This window comes from Eurytemora carolleeae, unplaced genomic scaffold (genome assembly GCF_000591075.1).
Source record: "Eurytemora carolleeae unplaced genomic scaffold, Eaff_2.0 scaffold29, whole genome shotgun sequence".
In the NCBI taxonomy this organism is placed as follows: domain Eukaryota; kingdom Metazoa; phylum Arthropoda; class Copepoda; order Calanoida; family Temoridae; genus Eurytemora; species Eurytemora carolleeae.
The window spans coordinates 293,251-320,809 of NW_019396073.1; the positions used below are offsets into that span (position 1 = coordinate 293,251).

The following is a 27,559-nucleotide window of genomic DNA, read 5'->3' on the forward strand; positions in this document are numbered from 1 at the left end:
GTCTCTGATAATTTATTTTTTATTTTACAGAAGCATTTTAGATTGCAGAGATGTAAGGTTACAAGTCTTTTCCCTATAAATCTTCGTTGAAAACTCATAATTTTCTGACTTCAAGTCCATATTATCCCTCCCCTTCTCATTTTCTTCATATTCCTCATCCTAATCTACCACATTTTCAGCCTTCACCTCGATACTTCAATTAACTACGCTATTCCTTGTATCCTTGTATCCTTCTATATTTTCATCATTGTATCTTGGATTTCTAGTATCCCTTGTATCCTTGTATCCTGGTAATTTAGTATCCCTTGTATCCTTTTATCCTTTTATCCTTGTATCCTTGTATCCTTGTATCCTTGTATCCTTATATCCTTGTAGCCCGGTATTCTATAAGTATCCTTGTATTCTAGTATCCCTTCGTGTAAATAGCCGTGAGCTATCTAGTGATACAAATTGATCTGTCGAAGTAGTAATATTTAGCATTTATAGATTATAGATCTCTCGCTGGAAAATTAAAATCAAAGGTTTCAGCACGTAAAATGATAAAGTTATTTCTTTATGTTAGTCTCAAAGTTTATTCTGTCTGCGTAATTAATATTTATAAATGTGTAAATGTGTAAATGTAATTTTAGGCATTGGAAAATATTATAAATGTATGTGGAACTATAATAGATTTAAAACGGAAGCCATCTTATAATTTGTAAAACTGTAAACATTATATGGCTAAATTTCTGTATTGATAATATAGGAAGTTACATTATTTTACTGGATTTGTTTTTTTATTGATCTTTATTTATTCAAAAAAAATCTTTTCATTATCAGTTCCCCATGTCCCCCAATCCCCATCTATATACATTTTTACTTTTATAAGTCCTTCACCTGTCCTTTTTTACCAAGCCACATGCTTAAATTTTTTTTCTTCAAATTTTTAATGAAAGCTACAAAACATTTCGTTATTGCTTTTCTACTCCCTCCCTTCAGTTCCACAATAACATTCTTAGTTTATGTTTCTAAATATTTTCAGACAAAATGGCTCGGTTTAACTTTCAAGAATCAGAAGACAGGAATTGTTAAATATGTATAAAAGAAACATAATTAATTGTAAAGTGAAGAAAAGTGAAAGGGTAGATAGGTTTAGATTTTTATAGACAAAGGATGAAGACAATTACGGGGCGTAGATTCCTACTTGCAAACTTAGAAATGAATAATGGATTTTTCTCTTAAGATCTGTATTTTAAAGAGAAGTAAATAAATTCTGTCAACTAGTACTTTACAAGTTTTAGGATTTTAATCTTCAGTAGTAAACTGAAATAACCACTTTTATTTCTTAACGTTATTACCAATGAATTGCTATTAGACATTCGAATTTTTTTTTCAAACTAAATCATTTTAGCTGTAGAATGGTATATTTAACAAATTTCAAACTCAAATATATTTTATTTTTTATATTCTAGTAACTGAATCCGTTAAATTCTGACGCAAATTCATCAAACTCTGAACAAGATTTTTGGCTGATTTTTGCCATCAGGTTTATGAATGATAAAAATTTTAAAAAATGTGTTTTAAAGGTTTTTAATTTTGTAAAAAAAATAAATTCTTGAAAATCCGCGTATTTTTTTTTAAATCCGCAAAATTATTTTCTTCTTTGTTTTAAAATGTTAACAAAAAGAACATGTTTACAATATAAATAGAAGATTGGCGCGAAGCGCCCTTAAAGCCTAGTATTTTTTATTTATGTATTAGTTTGTTAAAGTTTAGTAGATGGGGCAGGTTTTCATAAAAATTTATGCAATAAGTTACCAGCTTACAGATTTGATATTTAACAACGAAATTCAGGTGGGACTGCGCGGTAGAAAAAGGTAAATTGAATTGTATGTCAAATTTTAAAATACCAATAGTTTTAAATTTTATGTTTGATGATGCGACGGGGTTATTTACTTGAGAAGAAGCTGAAATTGAGTTATGTTTAGAGGAAAATATATAACATGACAGGACATGTAGATTGTAAATGAAATTTTGTTGGAGAAAAGTATCATGAATAAAATCCTTACCAAGTACATTTCTTTATTAAACTAAATATTAACATATGAACACCATTTTTTAAAAATTATGTGCCTTTTCTGTTCGTTTTATTGAATTTCCAATGTTTTTAATGATAATGTTTATTTCTAACTTTTTCCCTTTGCATACTCTTGCTAGATCTTCTTGACAAGGAAAATTTGTAGATTTTCTTGAGTTGAGTTTGGATCAGGATCTTGGGTCTGAGTTCCAGTTTCTACCAGACGAAGATGCGCTCAAGAGTATTGTGGAGAACAGAGGGATAAACCAACATCAGGTTCGTTAATTCACAGGGGTGTATATTAGTTTTGAGACTCTTTTTTCCCCCCCCCCCCTCTTTCTTACAATCAGATTTTTCCCCAAGGCAAGGACTTAACAACAGGTGTTAATTACAGGGTTACGCAGCCCGTGTAAACTTCAAAGAAGTTTGCTGGGGGAGGGGGGTGAGCAGAGTCCCCCTTGCCGAGAACATTCTTGGATTTTAGTTGAATAATGGTGAGTTTTGGGGAAAAAATATCATATTTTTTTCATCTAAAAGGTTCTACTCAGCTTTCTGTGTTAGCCAAAACCAGAAAATAAAAATCAAAATTCCTCTCGTACATACTTTTTTTCCCTTCTCTCTTACACTTTTTCCCTTTTCCCCTTTTCCCTTCTCTTTCCCCTTTCACTTTCCCTTTTACTTTTAACCATTTTCTTTCCCCTTTTTTCATTTCATTCAATATATTTTTGAGGGATTTTACTAATCTTTGAATAAACTTTAGATTAATTTTATCTTCATTCTGTATAATATTAAAAGATATATAGATTCTTGATTTTATATTGTATTGTCGTCTTCATGATTCTGTTTTTTATTTATAATTTATTTTTATGTCATGGACTTTTTGTATTGTAGCTACAATTAATCTAGATTCATACATATCTATCTTGTTAATTGATTAAGTTTATAATTGTTTATTTATACGTGTTTGAATTTTATTATCTACAGAATTGTTAATTGATTGAAAAATTTGTCTTGAGTTGAATGAATTATCAAGATATATATCTAGAAATATGAGAAGATGGCTGAATACACCCAGAGCAGAACAGTACACACACCAAGTACAGGAGGGAAGGAACAGTACCAGTTCTTCCAGGGGAAAGACGGACATGTCTTCTTCAGGGAATAATTGATTGATTGATTGATAAACTTTTATTTCTTACCAATAAGAACAGATAAGCCTTTAATTCTGGGTTCTAAAGGTAATCTTCTAAAACTAACTTTTAGATATATTATTTATAATTCAACGAATGGTTTTACTTAACATTGCCAGCAAAAATATATTGGATCCAACATTAACAATCTTCTGATATTGATTTATTAATGTGAAAATATATTGGATCCAACATTAACAATCTTCTGATATTGATATATTAATGTGAAAATATATTGGATCCAACATTAACAATCTTCCGATATTGATTTATTAATGTGAAAATAACAAGCAAAAATCCTAGTGTTATTTAAGTTAACCTGCAACCATACTATTCTTGATTTTTATCCCCCAAATTATTTTACTGATCATTTTTCAGGGGGGTCATAATTTTATATTCTATTCCAACTTGCAAACATTCTTTATTTATAAATAAATAATAAGATTCAGCTATAAAAACCGCAAATATTTTGTTATATCGACGAAAAAAAATTATTTTTGAATATTGGAGAGATATCCTACCCCTGTAATGTATTTATATCTTTGAAAAATCAGTATTCTTTAACACAGGAGAAAAGTTTCTACGCCGGCCGGGAGAAAAAAAAAGGTAAAAAACAAAACTTATTATTTGTTAGCAGATTAAATTTTAATATTTTATTTGTATTTTTTATTGTTTGTCTTTTTAGTTTGACCCAGAGAGATTTAAACCAGTGAGGTTCAAGACAGGAAGCTTCGGGAAGAAGGATACATTCAAAAAACCTCACAGTAAGCTCATTCAAAGAAACAACTCCCCTTTCTTCAAATTATTTATAGATATTCAAATTGTATACACTGAATTATAATTAATGAATTATCGAATATAATGACGCCCCTAACATATTTTATTTCTAGGTTTCAACAAAGAGAATATCAAACCAAAAACGGTAATTATTCAGTCATGGTAGTTGTTAAATTTGATTGATTTTAAGTACAATTAATTTCAATATATCGTTATTATTTTAACTTGAGAGCTTATCATTAACCAGATTTTTATTTTTCAGAAGAATCTGAAATGTGCTAAAAAATCAAATTAATCATGCTTTATCTAGTTACCAATTTCTCATTTCAGAAGTTTACTTTCTGCATTTTATTCCTATTCTCTCTTCTCAATTTCATTATGGAATATAAGGAGTCCAGCCTATTCTAGTCCAAATGTACCTCTCATTTGATCTCACATTATTTCTCATAATAAGGTTTATGAGTGATTAGTATGCAGTTGAATATTGACATTATTAATACTAAACTTAATTTGCTTTATTTTTAAAATTATTATTTTTATTATCATTGTAATTATTGTTATTTAAATGATAACTAGCTCTGTCTTCCGGTGTTGCCCAAGTAAAGTCATAATTCTCGCCCTGTATACCTGCGCTTGGTGTTAGATCATGATTTACATATGAGGTGCCCGGCGTTGCCAGTGGAATTTCAGAAATGTCAGAAGCTGTTGTGTTGAGCGAAGAGCTTTATTATAGTTATTGATTTNCATTCTCAGAAGAAAGAAAATAGGGAGAAGAGAAAGAAAGTAAGGACATAAGAAAAGGAAAGTAAGCAAAAGGAGGAGAAAAGTGGATGAAATCATTAACTTGTACTTCCATTAATTTTTTTTTCAGTGGAGTCAGAGCGTTGAGAAGAAGAGAGCATTGGATCAAGGTTCACACTTCCATCTTCAAAGTATCTCTGAGATAAAACCTAAATCTATGCTTCCTGTAGCTCAGGAATGTTTTTTTCTCTCACTTTTTCTTCTTTTTTATTTCATTTCTAAAATTGTATTATATATATGATATTAATTGCTCACAATGACTTAACAGAATTACCTCACAAAAAAAGAACATATTTTCAAGGATTCCACTGCAGCTCGAAAAAGTCTTTACTTTGGAAAGGTAAGTCTTAAATGCTTTTCTTTCTTAAATTTTTTTCGATTATTTGACTTTCAGATAAGTCATGGGGATATCCACTATTGCAAGATCGAAACTGTTTCCTAAACTATTTTATTTACCAAGAAATATAATATGTAATGATTTTTAATAAACGTTATTTTTAGGGTTCTAAAGCTGGGTTTAAGAAACCTCTAACTCCAGGTACTAGTGGTGTTTTCACGAAATTCTAAGGGTTACAATCTATGCATTTTGCAAAGTGAGAAACTGAATGAGGGGGGGGGGAAGCAGATACGAGTCCTAGAAATATGAAGTTGTACCATTGCGATGTTTAGAGAAGGATGGTTCAGCTTTGCCTCTGTATCCCTTGACCCAGCTAAACAGAGATTCTGCTCGGTTTCTACCCAGGGAAAGCTTAGCCTGGCTCAACCAGCTACCCAGGTTAGTAAGGATAGACGGTGAACTTATAATCCTAGAAGAGCTCAACGACCTGCCTTGTGTGAACCCAAGAAAAGGCTTAAAACCAGGGAAGGGGGGTTGGGAGGGGTTATGATTTTTAAAGCTTCAGAAAAGTCTATTTTGCTATCATGACTGTTTGTTTCCAAGTGCAAATCTTAAATTAAAAAAAATTGTTAAAATTTTACTACAGGGTGTCCCAATAAACATGAGAATTCAATGACAACTTTTATATCGTCTTCGATCCATGCGGCATTTTTTCATGAACACAATTATTTCAGTATTCCAGTCTAAACATCTAATATCGTAAACGCCAGGTATTGATATTTTCAAAATGTGGTCTACCATTTTTGTATCTTCAAAATTGATGAAGATATTGCCAAAAGTGTACAAATTTCAATTTATCTAAAAAAAATATAAATTGTCTTAATATCTAATATCTACGTCAGTTTTTAAGATACAAGAAAGGTAGACCTCTTTATGAAAAGCTCGTCAGACGTACAACCTCATTTTTTTTACTTTTTTTCAATGCATTAAATATCATAAATCAAAGACGAATTTTAATTCGTCTCTCAATTCCCATGGTTATTGGGACACCCTGTACTTACTTTACTTCCCTGGCTGTAGGTAGGGGGCCGGGGGATCCATTTTTGGTCCTTTTCAGATGTGATTTTTACGTTTCCCTTAGGCTTGTGTCGGAATGTTCCGTCTTTATTTTTAATTTTCTTTCTTTATTTTATTTATTCATTGACGGGTTGTCTTATTTAGTGATAATATTGAAAATATTTCTTTTTGTTTATTTAATTAAATTTTTTGTTTGTTTAAGGGATTCTGCGACCTTCCTGGAGTTGGAGAAGATGATGGGAGAAAAGGATCAGTTTCTTGTGAACGAGGAACAATAACATTTTAAGACTTTTAAAGTTTTTGCTAATTGACAAAATAATCAATTGTCAACGGAAATGTTTTCTGTATATCTCGTGTACGTAGCTTCATGTTCACCTCTATATTAAGCTTAGTAAGGGTCCTAAATAATGGACCAAAATGATGAGTTTTAAGATTTTATGCAATACAAATATTTGGGGACTAATTGGGATCGGGTCTGTACTATTTATTAAAGTTGCGGCGCATATTGAAAATTGTAGAAACACTTGAAAGAAAAAAAAAACAAATCTGTTTACTGAACATATTGTTTGCTTGTCCTTAGAAATATTTTCAAGCTGAATGTCTGATTGTTGAAAGCTTGAATTTGTAATTTATTCTTGTTGAACTGTTCATTTAAGACAAAAGAGTCTCATTCAAAACACGTTTACTTAATTAATAATTTTTTATAATGGTTTCATTTAAAATTGCAACTGTTAGGATGATACTTTTTCCTTTGAGGCTCTTGAATGCAGGGTACGCACCCCAATGCGTCCACCCGTCAGGATTACATGCACCGCGCGCTTTTCTGAGGTGAGACCTATTTTTGAAATATATTTTTTGTCGGAGAGGGACTGTTGGTAATTTAAATTCACCCAATATTTACATTTCCGATTCACATCCACCACAATATCTGCGGCATAAATCTGCAAGTAATATCAGTTATGAAACAGCAACTGAAAAATATCAAATTATTGAAAGGTTAGATTATATCTGTCTTTTAAATTGGAGAATGATAACTCGACGACAGACCCTGAAAGTAAGCATAAAATTTCTGCATTACACATTTCATAAACATTTAATATTTAAATTTGTTTGCATACACTGTTTTTGTTCGGCAAATTGATGTGTACTAGACAAACTGAAAGTTTTACAGTATATACATAAATAAATAAATAAATAAATAAATAAATAAATAAATAAATAAATAAATAAATAAATAAATAAATAAATAAATAAATAAATAAAACAGTCATTCTTCAACCCTAGGAAAGTGAAGAACTAAAAAAATATTTTTTTTTCCGGAGTTAAATCATAAATGTCTAAGTGGTTGAAGTTTTCAAAATATTTTTTATATAGTATTTTCTTGAGAAGGACCTAGCGAATGATACCAAGGGCGTATTAGAAGCAGTAGAACGTGTGTGTGCCAATGAGGACAAAGAAGAGAAGAAAGTGGAGACTAAACAGGGCACAGACATAAGTACAAAACAAAGTAAGACACTTTAGGATTAGAAGATTGAAAAAGGATGGGTTTAAAACTATAATTTGACGGTGTTTTTTGGGTCGATTGACAATTTTAGTCTCTTTTAAAAATAAGGAGCAAAAATATTATTTTTTGGTTTTATTCGCTGAACTGGGGAACAATTTTTGGGTAAAAAGTATTTAAGAGGATTAAAAACTTTTCATCACAATTTTTAAATTTTTCATTTACACCCCTGCCTCTTTATTAGAGTGCCATGTCCAATAAACTATGGTACCCTTAATAATAATTAAAAATATAGGTAATGCTGAGCTAGAACTTGAGCTGGAGAACCTACCCTTGAACCCTATACTTGGAACCTCAACCCTGAGAAGCATGAGCATGTCGAACCTGGATCCGGAGACAGAGAACTTTGAAGTTGCGCGGGCACAGAGTGTGGAAGATCTTAGGTCGGTATTATCTTCATTCGCATTTAAATATCAATAAATTAATCATTTGCATAAATCAAGTTGATGGGTAAAATGTTTACCCTGCACATTATTATACTTACTTCATACTTCAAGTTGACTTCTAGAAATCCAAGAAGGATTATAGTAGAAGCTACAGTGTGGTCATTTGTAGCATCTTTGTAATCCTAAAATGATTTTACAGTCCTGCTCCTTTCAGTTCAGTTGGCAATCTATTCCAGGGTTCAACAACCCTGTTTGAGAAAAGTTGCTCCTTACATCAGTCCTTGTTGATCTCCTAACTAGGTTCAAATGATGAGCAGATTGTCTTGTTTGTCTTGAAGGCTCATTACCAACAGTTTAAAACCATATACTGCTATCCACACAATCAAACCCCTTAAGAATCTTAAATGTTTGAATCAGACCATATCTTCTCCGCCTGATCTCAAGGGTTTGCAGACTTAGCTCCATATGTTCTTTATCACCTTGAGTCCAAGATGTCCAAACAGGAATAACAACTTCTACATGTGGTTTAATTTATTGTTTGTAGAGTCTCACAAAAATATTATCAATCAACTTACAGACAAATTACCATGATTTCTGTAGGCTGAAATACAATGAAAGATAGGGTTGAGCTCCGCCACTTACCCTGATCTAGTGAATCACTGTTATACTGTTATAGGGAAGGAGTTATAACTTCTCGAATAGTTTCAACGAAGGAAATCAGCAAGGTGTTGGAAGACCTAGAGAGGTTCAGGTACGGTCTCAGTTAGTTGAAGTACAACTTTACAATCCACTTTAAATGAAAATAATAAATATTAAATATGCATGATTTAAAAAAACAAACAAAAAAATTCCAACCTAATAAAAAAATCTAAATCCAGAAAAGTTTTTACATGTAAAAAATGAAATTTTTCGGGTTAAGCAAATCTTTTAATGCATGCCAATGGTTTTGTCCTTTGCATTACAGAAACATGATTACCGTTCTACAAATGTGGGGAGGGGAGGTTGTATGCATGGTTCTGAAATAAAACAACAAATAATGATTTTTTGCTTATTTATAGAATTGAACAAGATGAATTGCAGCGGCAGCAAGAGGAACTTTTTCTAAAAATAAGGAATTCATATTTTAGAATTTTTATTCTCTATTGTTTTCAATCAAATGTTTTCTTTCAAAATTCTCTTGTGATGTTTACTTTTCTTTATTTATTATTATCTCAATTCGTTCTAATCTGGAACCTTGATCTGATCAGTTCATTTAAAGATAGTGTTTATTAATTAAAAAATCTTAATTAATATACTTATTTTTATTATTTTGTTTTGTTCATGTTTTCCTAGAAATTGGTTTTAAAACTATTTATAGTTGCTAAATAATCCATAGGAAACTACAAACTAGTTCAAAACTATTCATAATTGCTGAATAATCCATAGGAAACTACAAACTAGTTCAAAACTATTCATAGTTGCTGAATAATCCATAGGAAACTACAAACTAGTTCAAAACTATTCATAGTTGCTAAATAATCCATATGAAACTACAAACTAGTTCAAAACTATTCATAGTTGGTGAATAATCCATATCAAACTACAAACTAGTTCAAAACTATTTAAAATTTCTGAATAACCCATATGAAACTACAAACTAGTTCCAAACTATTCATAATTGCTGAATAATCCATAGGAAACTACAAACTAGTTCAAAACTATTCATAGTAGCTAAATAATCAATAGGAAACTACAAACTAGTTCAAAACTATACATAGTTGCTAAATAATCCATAGGAAACTACAAACTAGTTCAAAACTATTCATAGTGGCTAAATAATCCATAGGAAACTACAAACTAGTTCAAAACTATTTAAAGTTTCTGAATAATCCATATGAAACTACAAACTTAAAGTTTCTGAATAATCCATATGAAACTACAAACTGGTTCAAAACTTTTCATAGTTGCTAAATAATCCATAGGAAGCTTCAAACTAGTTCAAAACTATTCATAGTTGCTAAATAATCCATAGGAAACTGCAAACTAGTTCAAAACTATTTAAAGTTTCTGAATAATCCATAGGAAACTACAAAGTAAACAAAGAAAACACAACTTATTTAAAAACTATATAAAGTTTCTTGTTACTTCTAAGGAAACTACAAATTTTCAAAATTATTTAAAGTTTTCTTTTTAATTCAAAGGAAACTACTAATCAGTTCAAAACTTTTCAGCGTTTCTTCTTACTCTAAAGGAAACTAAAAATGAGTTAGAAAACTGCTCAAAGTTTCTGAAGCAAACTGTAAATTAGTTCAAAACTATTCAAAGTTTCCTTTTTACTTCAAACTTCAAAGGAAACGACAAACTAGTTCAAAACTATTCAAAGTGTCTTGTTACTCAAAAGAAAACTATTCAAAGTACTACAAAATAGCTCAATCAAAGTACTACAAAATAGCTCAAAAGTCAAAACTATTTGAATTTCTTGTTTCTCTAAAGAAAACTATTCAAAGTACTTCAAAATAGCTCAAAACTATTTGAATTTCTTGTTTCTCAAAAGAAAACAACAACTTAGTTTCAAACCTATTTTAAGTTTCTGAATACCTCAAAAGAAACTATAATTTATTTCAATATGAATATTTTATAGAGAGAGAAAGAAGGCGTTCAAGGAAATATGGGGAGTTAGTCCGATGCGTATAAATACTAAAAGAACTGTAATTCCTAAACACTCGGAATCAACCGAACCAAACTTTACAAAATCACTCTTAACCGAATCAGAAGACAGATCTGCATCTGGTGCTATTCCTTCTGACAGCTTTCATTCCTCTCCAACATCATCAACTCCATCTGTAAACAATATTAAATCAAAAGCTTCTGTTGCTGCTCCAGCTCCTGCTACGGATGCTGAAACTCCTGGTACTGATGCTGTAACTCCTGCCATGCAAGCTGAGATTCGGAAAGTCAGGTTTCAAAGCGGAGAGAATCAGCACAGACTGTTGACACCAGATTCATGCAAACAGGTGACACATTGTTGATTATACTTTTCTAGCACAGGTCAGGTAGTCAATGTCATAGATGGATCAGTTTTTAGAATTATCAAAATACAAAAATTTTTAAACTAGAAAAATGACAATATCTTCCACATGGTTGATCAGATAAAGGTTTCAAGGGCACTGGCGATTTGCATCTGTACATGGAGAGTCACTTTAAATTACGATTAAGTCCCTTAAAGTTGGATTTGATTTTTAGTGCTGATAGCTTAATTAGTATTATTTTAATATGATTTTATTATTATTTTTATTATTGTCATCGTGGTTACCTGAAACTTAACAGATTTTTTACTGAAACATTTTAGCCAAAATTAACGATAAGAACTTTTTTTACAATGGAGGATCATTCATTAACCATACTATTTACAGGATTGCAGTGCCACTTCCAACCCCGTCTCAGCGCCTTCATTATCAAACCAGTCCTTCGCTTCATTGAAAACTTCGTTCTCATTCTTACAGGTTGGGTTATTTTCATTTATTTGTGATATTTTTTACATTCTGAATTTTTTTCTTGTTAATGATTAACACAATTTCGCTGAAATTTTGTCTCTTTAAAAGTTTAAAATCTATATTTCATGTAGATATTTATTAATTATTTTTCTCGATTAATACTGTAAACTTTGACCAATTGTATTTAATATCAGACCCCTGTTGGAAGTAAAGCGGGTAACGCTGACCGGATTGTTAATAGGCAAGGTGCACATCTGTTGCACCAGAAAGTTCAAGAAAATGAGGATAATACAGGTTTTACTACACCACCCTCCTCTTTACAAATATTCGTTTGTCATTTGAATGATAATTAAATATAAGTTTCAAAACAATTTTTTTCCGAAGCTCCAAAAATTATTTCTATGCCTAAATGTTAAAGTTTCTATAATGCTCCAAACAAATTTTGAGAATTTTTTAAAATTTAACAGGGAGAATTGACGATTTCTTTGAAAGGTGAAATAATTTCTTTTATTTCATCACATTAATTTGCTTCTTAATCAAATTTTCATCTTTTTTTTCATTAAAAATATTCGATATTGGCCAATGCCATCTATTCTAAACTACAAATAGTTTCCCCACACACTCCCTTTAATCCTAATTTAAGAAGATTATCCTAGTTTCAGTACGCCTGGGAGTACCTACTCCAGTAGCGCTCAAGACCCTGTCTGCACTCGTCAAGGAAGAATACGCGCTCCTCTACGCAGAATCATCAGAATCTGAATCTGAAGAAGAATCTGTGGATATTATTAGACAGATTAAATTTTAAAATAACCATCAATTCTAGTACAGTGGTGTCTAATATAAATTGGAAACTGTAAAAACTTTATTAGTTTGAAGGGCACATGCTAAAATGTTTTTAATTTTTTCAAAACTATTGATAATCAAACTAAACAGTCAGCAGAATATATATTTAGAACAAACAATTTTTTTAAAGTTTAAACTTATCAGATTTTACTGGAGCTTTGCCTTTAAAACATAAATATGAACTGAATTTCAGAAAAAAACTTTTTACCTTTTTGATGGTTTTCGTATTCCACTTAGTCTTGTCAACACCATACATCGTAAATGACAACGAGCTTCATAATATGCTCAAATTATATGGCATTTTATTTACATTTGATGGTGTCTAAATAAACAATGTTAGGCATGGATTTAGGAACGACTAAGAAATAAGCATTATACCCCTGATGTTGTAAAAATATACGAGGTTTTATTAAAAATATATCGGTATCAATTTAAACCTTGCCATTTTATGAATGAACTTCAATGATATTTTCGAACGCAGCTGCACGTACCAGTATAATTCTAATTGGTCGTTCATTTTCACAGTATCTGACGGTCAGTTCATGAGTTTTACTAAGCATTCGTAAACACATTTAATTTCTCTGCATTTAAGATACTGACAGAAATGGTTCATGTGCAAGAAAAACCTGTAAATTACGCAAAACTATTGGTCAATTTATGAAATAACATTTCATACTTCGAAATTTTTTTGTACCTTTTGCCCGATTATTTTATTGAATTGAACCTTTTAAATTATTATTTGAAAGTAAATATATGTTTTTATACTATCTCTATTATCTATCAAATGCAAATGTTCCAGATTACTAAATGTTTGAGTAAGCAATAAGCATGGTTACTATGAATCTACGCCGTGCTGCTAACTCCAAGGAGAATAAAGGAGGTGGAGACAGAAAACCTGAACCGCTACTCCCTGATGCAGGTACGGAAAAGATGAGGGGATAAAGGGGGTGCTTCTGGAAACAAATGTCAACTTCATTATGAAAAGTTTTATATATTTATGTTACAAATAAGACTTAATATTCAATGTTTTAGAGGATATTTCTCAGATAAGCAGGACCAGTTTAGATCTTTTCCTTCCTATACTGTCTGCTCAATCCCTCAGCCAACAAATAAATGAAATTAAATCTCTGTTTAAGGTAAGATGTAGTTTTAATTACAATTTCCTGATCTGCAGAAAAATTTCAGATAAATATGAGTGCTTAAAAAAATTGTTTTTGTTTTTTGATTAAAATAATCCCACTCATCAGCACTGCGGACTTCTTCCTACGATACGAATATCAATTACGCCTAAGGTCGCCTTGTCAATCTTCCTATATTTGGTTTTAACAATTTAAGGTGTAAATCACCGGGTGAGATGATTGCGGTAACCTAAGTTATCCTTCTAAAAAAGCACTATTCTTTACTGTATTTTCTCTAAAAAAAAATCTACCTTTCGTGGAATTTTTCTATTTTGTTTTAGGAGCCATTGGTTGAGAATTATCAAATTCTATCAATAGTTCTTGTTCAATGGATGCTCAACACTGCTCACACCAGTCCTCTCAGGCGTGCAATCACAGGTAGGGTCAGCTGGATAAATAAAGGGTCAGCTGGATAAATAGTTTAAATGCCAGATGGATAAAAAGTTAAAGGTTGAGCTGGATAAATAGTTAAAGGTTGAGCTGGATAGAAAGTTAAAGGTTCAGCTGGATAAATAGTTAAAGGGTCAGTTGAATAAATAGTTAAAGGTTGAGCTGGATAAATATATAAAAGGGTCAGCTTGATAAAAAGTTGAAGGCTGAGCTGGATAAATAGTGTACGGGTTAGCGGGATAAATAGTTAAAGGGTCAGCTTGATAAAAAGTTGAAGGTTGAGCTGGATAAATAGTTTACGGGTTAGCGGGATAAATAGTTAAAGGGTCAGCTTGATAAAAAGTTGAAGGTTGAGCTGGATAAATAGTTTACGGGTTAGCGGGATAAATAGTTAAAGGGTCAGTTGGATGAATAGTTAAAGGGTCAGCTGGATAAATAGTTGGTCAGCTGGATAAATAGTTAAAGGTTGAGCTGGATAATGGTTAAGCTGGATAAATTGTTAAATGGTCAGCTGGATACATAGTAAAAAGGGTCAGCTGGATAAAAAGTTAAAGGTTGAGCTGGATAAACATTTACAGGGCCAGCTGGATAAATAGTTTAAGGGTCAGTTGGATAAATAAATGAAGAGTCAGCTGGCTAAATAATTAAAGGTTGAGCTGGATAAATAGTTAAAAGGTCAGCTGGATAAATAGTTTAAATGCCAGTTGGATAAAAAGTTGAAGGTTGAGCTGGATAAAAAGTTAAAGGTTGAGCTGGATAAAAAGTTAAAGGGTCAGCTGGATAAATAGTTAAAGGGTCAGTTGAATAAATATTAAATGTTGAGCTGGATAAATATATAAAGGGTCAGCTTGATAAAAAGTTGAAGGTTGAGCTGGATAAATAGTTTACGGGTTAGCGGGATAAATAGTTAAAGGGTCAGTTGGATGAATAGTTAAAGGGTTAGCTGGATAAATAGTTATAGGTTGAGCTGGATAAATAGTTAAAGGTTGAGCTGCTGGATAAATAATTAAAGGTTGAGCTGGATAAATAATTAAAGGTTGAGCTGGATAAATATTTAAAGGGCCAGCTGGATAAATAGTTAAAGGGTTAAGCTGGATAAATTGTTAAATGGTCAGCTGGATACATAGTAAAAAGGGTCAGCTGGATAAAAAGTTAAAGGTTGAGCTGGATAAACATTTAAAGGGCCAGCTGGATAAATAGTTTAAGTGCCAGCTGGATAAATAGTTAAAGAGTCAGCTGGAAAGATAGTTAAAGGTTGAGCTGGATAAATAGTTAAAGGTTGAGCTGGATAAATAGTTAAAGTGCCAGCTGGATAAATAGTTAAAGGGTTAGTTGGATAAATAGTTAAAGAGTCAGCTGGAAAGATAGTTAAAGGTTGAGCTGGATAAATAGTTAAAGGGTTAGCTGGATAAATAGTTATAGGTTGAGCTGGATAAATAGTGAAAGGTTGAGCTGGATAAATAGTTAAAGGGTCAGTTGGATAAAAAGTTAAAGGTTGAGCTGGATAAATATTTGAAGGGCCAGCTGGATAAATAGTTAAAGGGTCAGTTGGATAAATAGTTAAAGAGTCAGCTGGAAAGATAGTTAAAGGTTGAGCTGGATAAATAGTTAAAGGTTGAGCTGGATAAATAGTTAAAGTGCCAACTGGATAAATAGTTAAAGGGTCAGTTGGATAAATAGTTAAAGAGTCAGCTGGAAAGATAGTTAAAGGTTGAGCTGGATAAATAGTTAAAGGGTTAGCTGGATAAATAGTTAAAGGTTGAGCTGGATAAATAGTTAAAGGTTGAGCTGGATAAATAGTTAAAGGTTGAGCTGGATAAATAGTTAAAGGGTCAGTTGGATAAAAAGTTAAAGGTTGAGCTGGATAAATATTTAAAGGGCCAGCTGGATAAATAGTTAAAGGGTCAGTTGGATAAATAGTTAAAGAGTCAGCTGGAAAGATAGTTAAAGGTTGAGCTGGAAAGATAGTTAAAGGTTGAGCTGGATAAATATTTAAAGGGTCAAAATCTAATGATTAAAATTTTTTATTAAGAAATTTGTCTGAAAGGCGCCAATCTTGTTTTACTTGGTTCTTTATTCTAATCCTTTTCTATATTATTTATCATTATTTTTTTTATTAAAAAAGTAAAAGACAAAAAATTACAAAAACATTTGCATGGCCCCGTATATATCTCTGATACTAGTAAGTGCAGGTTGTTTAAACAATGTGAAGGATGTAGAACTGGAGAACTTAGTCGTAGAACAGCTCACATTAAGAATTAGGTAAAACACTTTTTTGTCATAAGAAAATGATTGAAAAATATTGAATAATCAGTAAATTGTACTCTTAACCCTTCTGCAAGCGCTCGACTGCAATATTCAATTAAAAGTTTGTCCAACCAAAATTGTTTTTTTATTAAAGTTAATTTAATTATGATTTTAAAACAGTGATTGATTTTAAAGAACTTTTAATTAACCCTATCCCTGTCCCCCCCCAGCAGGAATAGGGTTAAGGCATGCCATCATAGAATCTTAATTTTACACTTCATAACCATTGCCTAATTTGTACTGCTGGAGATATCAGTGGTTTTCGCTTTAAAAATTGAATTAGAAAACTTTTCTACCTGATGCAAATATAGATAGTATTTTAAGGCGAAGAAAAATTTATCTTAATGAATTAATGGTTTATCTGTTTAGACAGGATTGTTTGGTAGAAGATGATTCTGAAAGGTTGCTGAGTGTGAAGAGTATTGCCAAATGCCTGGAAAATTTCAGGTTTAGATTCGAAACATATTCTTGTTTTAGGGAAGAAGAAAACTGCGAGGAACAACATGGACAATAAATAAATAATTAATCCATTAATGATTTATCCTTAATCCATTAATGTTTTATCATTATTCCATTAATGATTTATCATTAATTAATCCAATAATGATTTATCATTAATTAATCCATTAATGATTTATTATTAATTAATCCACTAATGATTTATCATTAATTAATCCATTAATTATTTATCATTAATCCAATAATGATTAGCAGGGTTGGCTTAAAAAACCCAAACCATAAAAACACCCCCCCCCAAAAAAAAAAAAACCACCCAGAAAAAAAAAACCACCTATAATTGGGCTTTATGAGTTTTATTGTTTTTTTTTAGAATTTTCTAATTATTGCCCTTTCTTCACTCTTAAAATGATAAAGTCATCAAGGATAAGGTCTATTATATCTGTTCGGTTCCATAGTAATAAACCTATCGTGTAAGAATTCCCATTATTACACGTTTCAGGAGGAAAATTTTTAATATTTTTCGCTTCCTAGCGTTTAAGAATGCTTATTCTTAAGACAGTAGGTGTAGAATTTTCATTCTTCAAACCTCAGACTGTGTAAGATTGGAAATTATTACACGGTCAGAGCGTGAAAGAATGTATATTCTTACACGTTACGAGCATTAAAGAATGGAAATTATTACACTAGTTGAAGAATAATCAATCTTACACGCTCCTTATATTAATCTTTTCAACATAGATCAATATTGATATTAACTTAAATATTTTGTACGAACAACATGCACACTCACCTTTTCTTTTATATTAGTACATGCAAACTTACCTTTTTATACTTTATAAGATCATGCTTACTTGCCTTTTTTTATATTAAAACATGTAAACTTACCTTTTCATGCTCACTTACCTTTTTATTTTTAGAAGTATTGATATACTTAATTCAGAAATTTCCATTCAAATCTTGACCTAGATCTGGAGGGGGAACCCTCCCCCCCTCTTGCTCCCCCTGTGTTTAATTAACATATCTCATTAAGAATGATTCAGAGATTTCTGACCTAACCTTAAAAAAGTTATGGACAATGCTTTAAGCCTTATATTAGGGATGTTCATCAAACTGTCTGAGTCTCAAAGCATACTGTCCGACTGCCTACTTTATTTAAACAATTTTTTAGTTTTTTCTTTATTGCAAATCAAGTTTTGTAAGATTTTGAAAATCTCTGCATATTTGTAATAGAACGGTCAGAGCTTTTCTAAAATGGAAAGGTCGTCATGTTTTTCACAATTTCAATCAACTGCTTTTTCAGTTTATAAATGGATACTGTACAAAAAGAGCTTTTCCGAAATTCCACATTCATTTGCAATATTTAGACAAATAGACAAAATTAAGAGGTTATGGGGGTCGATTTGCTCCCCACCCTACAGCTTAAACTGGTTTTGAAGTACCTCAGCAGTCACCATATCTCGCATAGCTTGAATGGTAATCAGAAACATTGACTGTTAGTTTATGAAAACAAGTCATTGAAATGTTAGTGTCACAAACTTTATGTGGGGTCCTAGCACTCCATAGCATTGAAAATAAACCAATAAATCTTGATTCATGAAAGACAAAGATCTTCATCATTTCATTTCTTGAACTGGTTCTTGCTAGATAACCTCCTCTCTCCTCTTTTTGGAAGATTTAGGATCTTATATCCAGCAAATGATTTCTTCTGTAAATGATTTCACGCTTCTGTTCAGTAGACAACCCACTAGTTTTCTCTACCTCTTCTCCATCTAAAAAAACTCGGGGCATAATCGACATGCTAAATCTTAGTAAACTAACAAACTAACTATAGAAACAATCACACCACATGCATCATTTACAAATAAAGAACCAATTTTTACTTATATAAGGGTTTTTAACATTATACCATTGTAACATTGGAAAAATAAAAAAGTAATAGTCAGGACATAAATATAATTTTTTAATATAGGCTCTTTAGATTATAAACTTAGACGTTATAAAAAAGCTTGTTAAGCTTGAAGATATAAAACTTTAGGCCAGAAAAATACATTTAACGTAAAACTTTAGTTAAATTCTCAGATAAAATCTTATATATAATTTTGAATAAATGTTCATGTATATAATAGTAGGAACAAGTGTAGCGTTAGATGAGAAGATCTTCATGTGCTTCTTTAGATCACGATTTCTGGATTCAACCTGAACATCAAGATTTAAGAAAAGATCCGTAGATCTTACAATACATTGAAAGATTTTGTTCATCAAATTGTTACATATTTTGGGAATTTTAATGACATAATTTTTAAAGATTAAATTAAATTATCACAAGGCTTTTGAATAAAAATTACTTGCCGTATGGGAAGCCTCATCAATTTTGATTTCTCTGCAGATGGAGCTGGCAATGTTTTAGAACAATTTAAACCTGAAAATAAAATTTTGACCAAAAACGTTTATTGTGTATTGAATGTGCTGATATGATACAAAGATTCACCATTGAGGTCAGAAATCAATGAACAGCGCGCTTCTGAAATTGTGCTGCATGAATAACAGCATGTAAAAAAATTATTATTATTTAGACAGCTAAATATTCTCTTGATACTAATTTCGTTTTAACTCACAGATTCCAATTCCTTAAGGACACACATATGATGTAGACTAGACAATATGGAAATTGCAAAAAAAAATTAACCTTGATTTAACTAGGTGGAGGGTATTTGTGAAGAGGATGTGTCACCTGTAGAGAAGGTTGAGCTCACTGACCAGGTTGTTGAGGTTTTCAGACTCCTTGTTGCTGTTTGTAAAGGTAACTTTCAAATTTGGACCAATTATGTGGATTTTTAGAAAATAATGGCTTGAAATGTCATTTGCATTGTCCAATTAACTACAGGTCTTTTCTGACATAAAATCTTTATCTAAAGAAATATCTTTTGCCCCGCAGTTTTTACTGTTGCAGAAAACTAAGTGGCGTAGAAGATTCAATTATTTAATTTAAATTCTTAACTTAACTTGATATTCACCATTGATATTTATATTAGATCGTTTGAGCGGAGTATCGAAAGAGGTAAGGTCTGGCTTGACGGAGTTCTCCGAGAGGGTTATTGAGCACCCGTCACTACCTCTGGATATCCGGAGCAATGCCGGGATCATCCTCGTCTCCTCCCTCTCCTCACAGGAGATCAGAGTTCTCCTGGAGAAGGAGAAGGGGAAGGAGGACGTAGACTGTTTCGCTGGCTCTAGGTATATTCTAGTCCGTGCTGATTGCTGTTTTCTATTTTTCGATTCCACAGGGGTATTTTTTTCTTGAAAAATCATCCCCTTCCCCCCTTTTGAAAATCATTTTTTCCCCCAGAAGTTAGGTAATATTTGGATTTATTCTGTAATTGTCTATAAAATTGAAAAAAGGTTAAGGAAATATTAGAATTATTGATTTTTGCTCTGCGATCATTTCCTTACAAAATAAATTATATTGAAAAAAGGAAAATGGAAGAATTGAAGGGGTAACAGAGATATATCCTCCTAAATTGTTTTCTTCAGGTTAAGTTTAGCTCACGGAGTTCTTGCTTGTGCGAAGCCGAGTTTGTTGGCCGAAGACCAGAACAGGGAATGTTTATTTAATCTTCTTCTTAGAATATATCTTGAAATCTCGTCTACAGTTCAGACCACCAGCCTAGGTAAAAGTTTCTAAAGGAAATTATTGTTATTTTTCTCTTACGAAAAGAGATAAATTCTGACACTTACTTTCTTTTTTCTTCTTTAAAAATCCGCCAGTCATTTTATAGAGAAACTGCAATTGAAAAAAACATATCTCTCATCAGATCTATCAATGGTTTCGCTGTGAATTAGTACAGCTTCAGTCTTTGCTTTCCTAGTCCCCAGGATCCTTTCTTTTAAATGCGAATCCAGATCCCTGAGAAAATGTATCCGGATTCAGAGTCATTCTCCGAATGAGATTTTAAGATTCGCTAGTAACCATACTTGACACCCTGAACAAATTTTAATTTTGTTAAATTAAACGGATCATAATCAAATTGAAAAGAAAACTCGAATAATTTAGAAAAAAGTATCCTCTTAAAGAAGCATTGCTTAAGTACTTATTGCCAACATATTTCAGTAATGGGATACAGCAGAGGTCTGCTAAATTGGTCAGCTAATTTTCTACAGGCATGCAGGTATATAATGAAGGGATATTTATCAAAAATAGATATTTTTAAAGCATTATTTTTAGTTCCCACTTTATCAGCAATCTACCTCTTTTATTACTATTGAAGTTGAAATTCTGCCAAAGTGAAACTAATAATTTACCAATTTTAAATACGTTTCTAAATAAATATAATTCGATGATTAAATACACATACCTCACACACTCCACTGGATTTATTGGAATTGCTTGCAGAGTCGTCTTAAGGGAGAGACAGATGAGATGGTTCGGCAGTATATTCTTCTGACTTCATATATTCAAATATTTAGAATGGAATTGGTGAAGGATTTTCAGGGGTTAGAAGCAACCCTAGAGTTCTCTTGGTCACACCTTGAGCACTCTATAGACTCCGTTCGACATAATACTAAGGTACAGGTCTACATAGATATTGGATAAGAATGAGGCTAACTTAGAACTCTTAAGATATCATGATTTAATTGTTTACTTTGCTCTTTCATTGACCATGAGTTCAATGCATTATTGTCAGAAGGTCAGGGTACATGTGGGTAAATTTTTTATAGTGATAATAATATGATAAATTGAATTCTAAATACTAAATTGTATGACCATTACATTTTATTTCAGCTGCTTTAAATTATAATTTTGTATTTTTTAGGAGTTCTTAAACAATATCATCTGTGCTTGTAAACTATTAGGCAGGGAAACCTAACAAATGAAATTCATAATAAAGTAAGATAATAAATCTAAAAGAATTACCAAAGCCTTCAATGATGCAACTTTGATTGAATGAAACAAATTTAGATCGTTTCTAAAAAGTTGAATTATTCTCTCCCCGCGTAGTTCTTAACACAAAGCCTTTCTCTCGTCATTTCTGCAACCTTTTCATATTACATATGTAAAGTTAAATCCTTTTAAAAGTTTTCGTTCGCCTTTGGAGTGGAAACTTAAAGTTGTTTAGGTTTATTCTATCTACTTTAAAAAGTTCCCAGCTCAGGCTATTTTTTAAACCATGAATAAAGTTTTCTCTGATGATAGGAGGACCTGGAGAAGCAATGCTTAATTTGTTCTTGAAGCAAACCCTCTCTCTTCCAGCTCATAAGAAAGCTAGATTCTCCAGTCTGTCATGTCTTATCAGGTATCTAGAGTAGTTCTTTCATGTTTTATCAGGTAACATAATTGATTTTCTCTCTGTCTTATCAGGTAACTGAGTAATTTTTCCCTGCACTATAAGGTACCTAGAGTAGTTATCTCCTGTCTTATTGGGTATCTAGAGTAGTTCTCGTCTGTCTTATGAGGTAACTAGAATAGTTCTCTCCTGTCTTATTAGGTATTTAGAGTAGTTCTCGTCTGTCCTATGAGGTAACTAGAGTAGTTCTCTCATGTCTTATTAGGTATTTAGAGTAGTTTTCTGATTTAGTTTTATTGATTATTTGCTAAAAAGGATTAAATTTTCTTTAAAATTTTAATTGAATTTAGGTCTGGAAGCCTGGATAAAATACTAGAGATAAACCCTAGGTTTAGAGAGGAGATACTTGAACTAGTTGAAGAATACGCGCTAGGTATTTTCCCTTTTTTCTTGNGGAAAATGAAAGGGGGTAAAGGGATGTTAAGGAACATACAGTGTATAATCTTTTGATAAATTGATTTTCTTTTCTTGTCTCCAAATTTCCAATCTAAAGCTATGCACCATTGCACGATCCAATATGATGTCGGATACCCTGTAAAGTATATTGTAAGTTTAATTGAGACTATCCTGTTTATAGTTGTTTAGTTTGACCAATCTTGAAATAAAACCTTTTCATATGTTTGCTACTAAGTAAAACCAATCTTAGAATGAGACGTGTTTGCATGTTTGTAGTAGAGTATGATGAGGGGATGAAGGCCAGCCACAGCAATTTCTCGTCCGATTCTCATGTTCCTCATTATCGTTGGAGCCATCTTGTTACTGGTTTTCTTCCCCTCGTTTGAGAAATCCTGAACATACCTTTTTATGTTTAATTTAGTATATTCACNTCACATCAGCAGCAGCAGTTTGAAAACAAAACAAAAAAATTGTTTGTTCAGAAAGGTATATTAACTTCAGGTCTAATTTGATTTGGTTTTTATTGTTTAGTTGGACCAATCACTGACCTGTATGAGAACATTATAAAAGCTGATTACAGGCAGGGTTTTAAAAATTAAAAACTGAAATAAATATACGCGTTTCTCTAGATATGAAATTTCTAAAGAGAAACGACAAAATTGTTCAAAATTAATATTTCAAGTATAATCATAATTTATAGATCCAGTTAATTTAAGTTATTTCTATTACATAAAATCTGATCGTTTTGATGCCTGGGTACTGGTTAGGACGGACGAGGCTGGAGTAGAAAACTGGTTTAAAGGGACAGTACGTCCTCTTCTAGCTCAGCTACAGACCTCGGACAACCTCGGTGCCTCGCAACTCTCACGGTACAGTGGTCGCTTCAACCATGTGGAACTTTTTTAATGATCTATAATAAAAATAAACATAATTCTTTTTTTGTTTATCCTGTAATTTTAAATGTGTTTTTTTGGGGGGGGGGATCAATGCTTTAAATAACATTTGTTTATTTAGAAATTTGTTAAATAAATGCGGAAAGCAGAATACTGGTCTGGTTCGGCTGATATTCAAGGAGGAGGAGGGATTGCAGGGGAAACTAGGATTATACTGTCTCAGGGATAGGATATATATATATGCACAATGTACATACATACAATATATATATGCACAATGTACATGCATACAATATATATGTACAATGTTTATACATACAAACCAAGGAACGGATCCGAGATCCGCAAAATATCAACCAAAAACTGTTAAAAAACGCACACAGTTTTTGCTCTTAAAACATATCTAAAAAGAGAGCTTATTAAAACACATATCTAAAAAGAGAGCTTATTAAGTATTTCCTTAGACTTTGAATCTTTTATATACATAAAAAGTTGTAATCTTTGTTTGGGTGTCTGTCTGTCTGTTTGTTTGTTTTGCCTCAAAATTTGATTTGTGTACTTGGGAGACCTAACGGTTCGGCTTTAAACGGTAAATGGCGGGAGTAAATTTTAGTAACCTGGGTAGCGCTGGGTTCCCAAGCTAGTGTTTCATACAGTTTAAGCATGAGAAATAAGCGAAAAAAAGAAGAAAATTATTTGAAAATTCTCCTTTTGATAAAAAGCAGTAAATTAGTACTGGATCCGGATCCCAATCAAAATGAAATGGATTCTAAGCACTGATACAAACCTTTAAAACATTTTTAAAACATCAAATTGGATTTTGCTGAAATACTCGACTCTAAGACTATTTGATAAGTTTTTGCGTTAAAGCTTGGGAAATTCAAATATACTGAACGAGTTATAGCATGTTTTTTTTGTTATGTTTTTTAACGCGAAATCATTTAAAAATAATTATGAAAAGCAAATGTAAAGTCTCATTACTTTCAAATCAATTAGTTTTCTATATTTTAAATGTTTTTTATCCAAGATTCATTGAATATTTGATTTTTATACATTTTGAAATAGCTATAATGTATGTGTAATGTATATTGTTATATTCCTAAAGGCTTGGCCGTCAGTTGGGAAATCCATGGAACTATTTAGAACACAGGTAAATGTATCAACACATTTGATAAACCTTTAGAAATGGATAAAAGAGAGAAAATTCTAACATTCAAAATAATACTGGCTATAAGAGAACTTGGATCCTGATTCGGAAAATTCCGGATACCGATTTTTGATTTCTGATATCTGATTCAGGTTTATGATTTCGGATTCTGATATTGGATTCAGGATTCTGATTTCTGATTTCTAATTCTGATTTAGGATTCCAGAATCTGATTTCCGAAACCGGATTCTGATTTCTGATTCAGAATTCCCAGGATTTTTTTGTCAATAGGAAGTTGATTGAACGAAGCCTTGAAAGCTCTGATGAAGAGGAACGACTCCAGGTAAAGATGAGCCGTAACAATAGATTTAAGTTTAAGAGATAGGTGACACTTTCATTATTCATCTTCTGTCAGCACCAAAGGCTTGAATTGCACTTCTGAATTTACACTCAGCTCAAAACTGGGTTGATTTATTTGAACTTAAATAGACTGGAGCTCATGGCTGAATTCTAAGGATTAAAGTTAAACGCGATTATTAGAATTATTATCATTGTATCTTTTTGTTTCGTTACAATTTATTATTTTTGTTTGAATTAATTTTGGCTGTCTTTCTAGGCACTCTCTTTGCTGGTTGAATCGCTTAGTTCTGTTGAGAGATTTCATATCTTTGAGCTCAATACAATATTCAAATTTACAGGGATACAATTTTGTTTTGAGATAATTCATACTTTTAGTTTGATGCAATACCCGGATTTATAGTATATAAAATTTTGTTTTGAGATATTAGTAAACAGAAACGTAATAAATTCTCATTTTATTATTTTTTGATCTATTTTTGTCTAAATTTCACATCACATCAGCAGCAGCAGTTTGAAAACAAAACAAAAAAATTGTTTGTTCAGAAAGAAATCTAAGCTTACCTGGAGCTTCTAGCAGGTAATTTATTTTTATAAGATTTATTTAAAACTTACAATTACAATATCTTTTTGAAAGGTTAAGATTGGTTCAACATGTTACCTCTTAAAGGGATGTTAAGGAAAATGAAAGGGGGTAAAGGGATGTTAAGGAAAAATGAAAGGGGGTAAAGGCTGATCTAAACGCTTCAGAAGTTGATCGCGACCCCTCCCCTTTATGAGTTCTATCTGATGTTCTTGTCTCGAGAAATTGATATAAAACTGTGTCAACGTTATACCAGAACTTGTATATATAAGATATGATATATGAATCAAAGTTTTTAACAGTTCATATTCAGCAAATTCATCTGGCACGTGATACAGACGTATCAGTCATGTTATCAATTATATCTATTTACATGCATAAGTAATATATTCAAATTATAATAAGAGCGTACCTAAGCGGTTTAGGCTCCCCTGGGTTATGGTGATTTTAAGATTGGTTGCGTATTTGCTGATAATGATCTGTCTAAAACTTTGATTCATATACCATATTCGAGACAAGAACATCAGTTAGAACTCATCTAGGTCATCAACTCCTGAAGGGAAAAGTTTTCAGCATATTTCCCTCTTTTATTTTTCCTCAACAGTCCCTTGAATACTAATAAAAATGAAACCCTCTAAAAAACTTATTGCTTCAGACAGGTCTTACTGGCAAATCTAAAGAAGCTTCTTACCAGACTCAGGGACGGAGCAGCTGCCTGCCTGAAGAAGCTCACTCAACCTAGGTATTGCAGCTGCATTAGACAAGAGATTTTCGAGGTTCTGATTTAACTTTTTTCAATATTCTGTAACTGAAATTTAGGTGAAAATTCTGCATTTTGTACTGCAGTGATATAAACTTAATTTTTCTTTGTCATGTCTGTGCTTTTGTTCAGAACTTTTAAGCCTAAATTATTTTACGTAGGCTTGTCACTGAGCATCCAGAATTGGAGAAAACTGTAGAAGCATATTCTCACTTTGTTCCAAATCTTGTCAGGAACAATAATAATAATCTATATAAACTTTGCTTGTCTTTCTGTTTGTTTGTATCCAATAAACGTCAAGACTGCTCAAGCGATTGGGCCCAAGTTTTGTATGGGACCTCACATGACGGATTATAGATGAGAAAATTTCAAAAATTTACCTCCAACAAAATTTTATTTTCATTTTAAATTTTAAAAATCCACAACATTTTTTTAAAAAATCCGCTAATTATTTTTGTTTCTGTTTTACAATAAATACAAAGAGAAAATGTTCACAATTGAAATAGAAGATGCGTGCAAAGCACCCTAAAAGTTTAGCAAGTAACATATTTCTAAAGGAAAGTGTCGCTATCAATTAAAAAGTTTTACTTTTAAGCCATGGATAATATTAGAGAATAATTTCTATCAAATGTTTCTAAAAAGCGAATTTAATCACAAGTGTCCATATTCGCTTTTCAGAAACATTGGATAGAAATGAAAGCTGAAAACATGTTAATAAATCTTTAATATCAAATATTTACATATATGGAGAATATATTAGTTTTTAACTTTTTTCATCGTTATGCATCAAGATCTGAAATTTATTAATGGATTTGCCAGAATGCTGTTCCGAAATTTGTTCCCCGGTGCCAACTTTGCTCGGAGAGGGACTGTTCTTCAGATTCTAACAGAGGTACAACATTCACTCCTTCTCCCTTCTTATACAAAACAGAAACCACCGTGATTTTATATATAGTTCAGGGGCCGACTAAACCATTATCTATAAATTTAACAAAAAGCAGTAAATTCCTTATTCTTATTTCTTCAAAAAATATAATTTTACAAACTCCAGTTCTCCCACTTTCTATCTGTAAACTTTAGTTCTCCTACTTTCTTTCTGTAAACTCCAGTTCTCCTACTTTCTATCTGTAAACTCCAGTTCTCCGACTTTCTATCTGTAAACTACAGTTCTCCTACTTTCTATCTGTAAACTCCAGTTCTCCTACTTTCTATCTGTAAACTCCAGTTCTCCTACTTTCTATCTGTA

At 31.8% G+C, this 27,559-nt stretch overlaps 3 protein-coding genes across 7 annotated transcripts in view; all 3 read left to right on the plus strand.

Annotated features, from left to right (window-relative positions):
* The first annotated feature begins 629 nt into the window (after positions 1–629).
* On the plus strand, positions 630–13,301 carry LOC111713575 (uncharacterized). Of its 5 annotated transcripts, none has more exons than XM_023488457.1 (21): positions 630–1,061; positions 1,834–1,856; positions 2,223–2,332; positions 3,102–3,214; positions 3,816–3,852; positions 3,932–4,010; positions 4,137–4,168; positions 4,895–4,999; positions 5,126–5,164; positions 5,326–5,362; positions 5,494–5,599; positions 6,441–6,507; positions 6,974–7,066; positions 7,613–7,745; positions 8,035–8,182; positions 8,862–8,936; positions 9,244–9,297; positions 10,806–11,178; positions 11,578–11,667; positions 11,853–11,952; positions 12,315–13,301. In XM_023488457.1, the coding sequence occupies exons 1-21, from the start codon at positions 1,027–1,029 to the stop codon at positions 12,461–12,463; spliced, it is 1,998 nt and encodes a 665-aa protein (XP_023344225.1). In that variant the 5' UTR covers positions 630–1,026; the 3' UTR covers positions 12,464–13,301. The 5 variants fall into 5 exon arrangements, with proteins under 5 accessions (XP_023344225.1, XP_023344230.1, XP_023344238.1 ...); XM_023488462.1 differs by having other exon boundaries at positions 7,625–7,745; XM_023488470.1 differs by having other exon boundaries at positions 7,628–7,745.
* A 14-nt stretch (positions 13,302–13,315) lies between these two features.
* On the plus strand, positions 13,316–16,905 carry LOC111713601 (uncharacterized). The gene is made up of 5 exons (XM_023488498.1): positions 13,316–13,420; positions 13,534–13,637; positions 13,961–14,057; positions 16,262–16,331; positions 16,746–16,905. The coding sequence occupies exons 1-5, from the start codon at positions 13,330–13,332 to the stop codon at positions 16,888–16,890; spliced, it is 507 nt and encodes a 168-aa protein (XP_023344266.1). The 5' UTR covers positions 13,316–13,329; the 3' UTR covers positions 16,891–16,905.
* Positions 16,906–19,508: 2,603 nt separating this feature from the next.
* The window catches only part of LOC111713752 (thyroid adenoma-associated protein), a 22,906-nt gene continuing 14,855 nt past the window's right edge, over positions 19,509–27,559 (plus strand). Inside the window, exons 1-18 of the mRNA XM_023488699.1 lie at positions 19,509–19,635; positions 19,868–20,069; positions 20,367–20,503; positions 20,944–21,001; positions 21,300–21,399; positions 21,647–21,686; positions 22,027–22,126; positions 22,468–22,550; positions 23,105–23,153; positions 23,341–23,442; positions 23,588–23,689; positions 24,572–24,616; positions 24,905–24,956; positions 25,230–25,311; positions 25,517–25,550; positions 26,209–26,295; positions 26,475–26,546; positions 27,133–27,205. Coding sequence (XP_023344467.1) covers positions 20,946–21,001; positions 21,300–21,399; positions 21,647–21,686; positions 22,027–22,126; positions 22,468–22,550; positions 23,105–23,153; positions 23,341–23,442; positions 23,588–23,689; positions 24,572–24,616; positions 24,905–24,956; positions 25,230–25,311; positions 25,517–25,550; positions 26,209–26,295; positions 26,475–26,546; positions 27,133–27,205 — 1,077 coding nt within the window. The 5' untranslated portion in view covers positions 19,509–19,635; positions 19,868–20,069; positions 20,367–20,503; positions 20,944–20,945. The remainder of the gene's footprint in view (positions 19,636–19,867; positions 20,070–20,366; positions 20,504–20,943; positions 21,002–21,299; positions 21,400–21,646; positions 21,687–22,026; positions 22,127–22,467; positions 22,551–23,104; positions 23,154–23,340; positions 23,443–23,587; positions 23,690–24,571; positions 24,617–24,904; positions 24,957–25,229; positions 25,312–25,516; positions 25,551–26,208; positions 26,296–26,474; positions 26,547–27,132; positions 27,206–27,559) is intronic.

Excerpts from the sequence above, each read along its gene's own strand:
- LOC111713575 (XM_023488457.1), top strand. The coding sequence starts at position 1,027 with ATGGCTCGGTTTAACTTTCAAGAATCAGAAGACAG. Across the intron at positions 5,363-5,493 it reads TAAGAAACCTCTAACTCCAG|AGAAGGATGGTTCAGCTTTG; the intron begins GTACTAGTGGTG and ends TGCGATGTTTAG. Across the intron at positions 7,746-8,034 it reads AGACATAAGTACAAAACAAA|GTAATGCTGAGCTAGAACTT; the intron begins GTAAGACACTTT and ends TTAAAAATATAG.
- LOC111713601 (XM_023488498.1), top strand. The coding sequence starts at position 13,330 with ATGGTTACTATGAATCTACGCCGTGCTGCTAACTCCAAGGAGAATAAA. Across the intron at positions 13,421-13,533 it reads ACCGCTACTCCCTGATGCAG|AGGATATTTCTCAGATAAGC; the intron begins GTACGGAAAAGA and ends TCAATGTTTTAG. Across the intron at positions 14,058-16,261 it reads TCTCAGGCGTGCAATCACAG|GTTGTTTAAACAATGTGAAG; the intron begins GTAGGGTCAGCT and ends TAGTAAGTGCAG.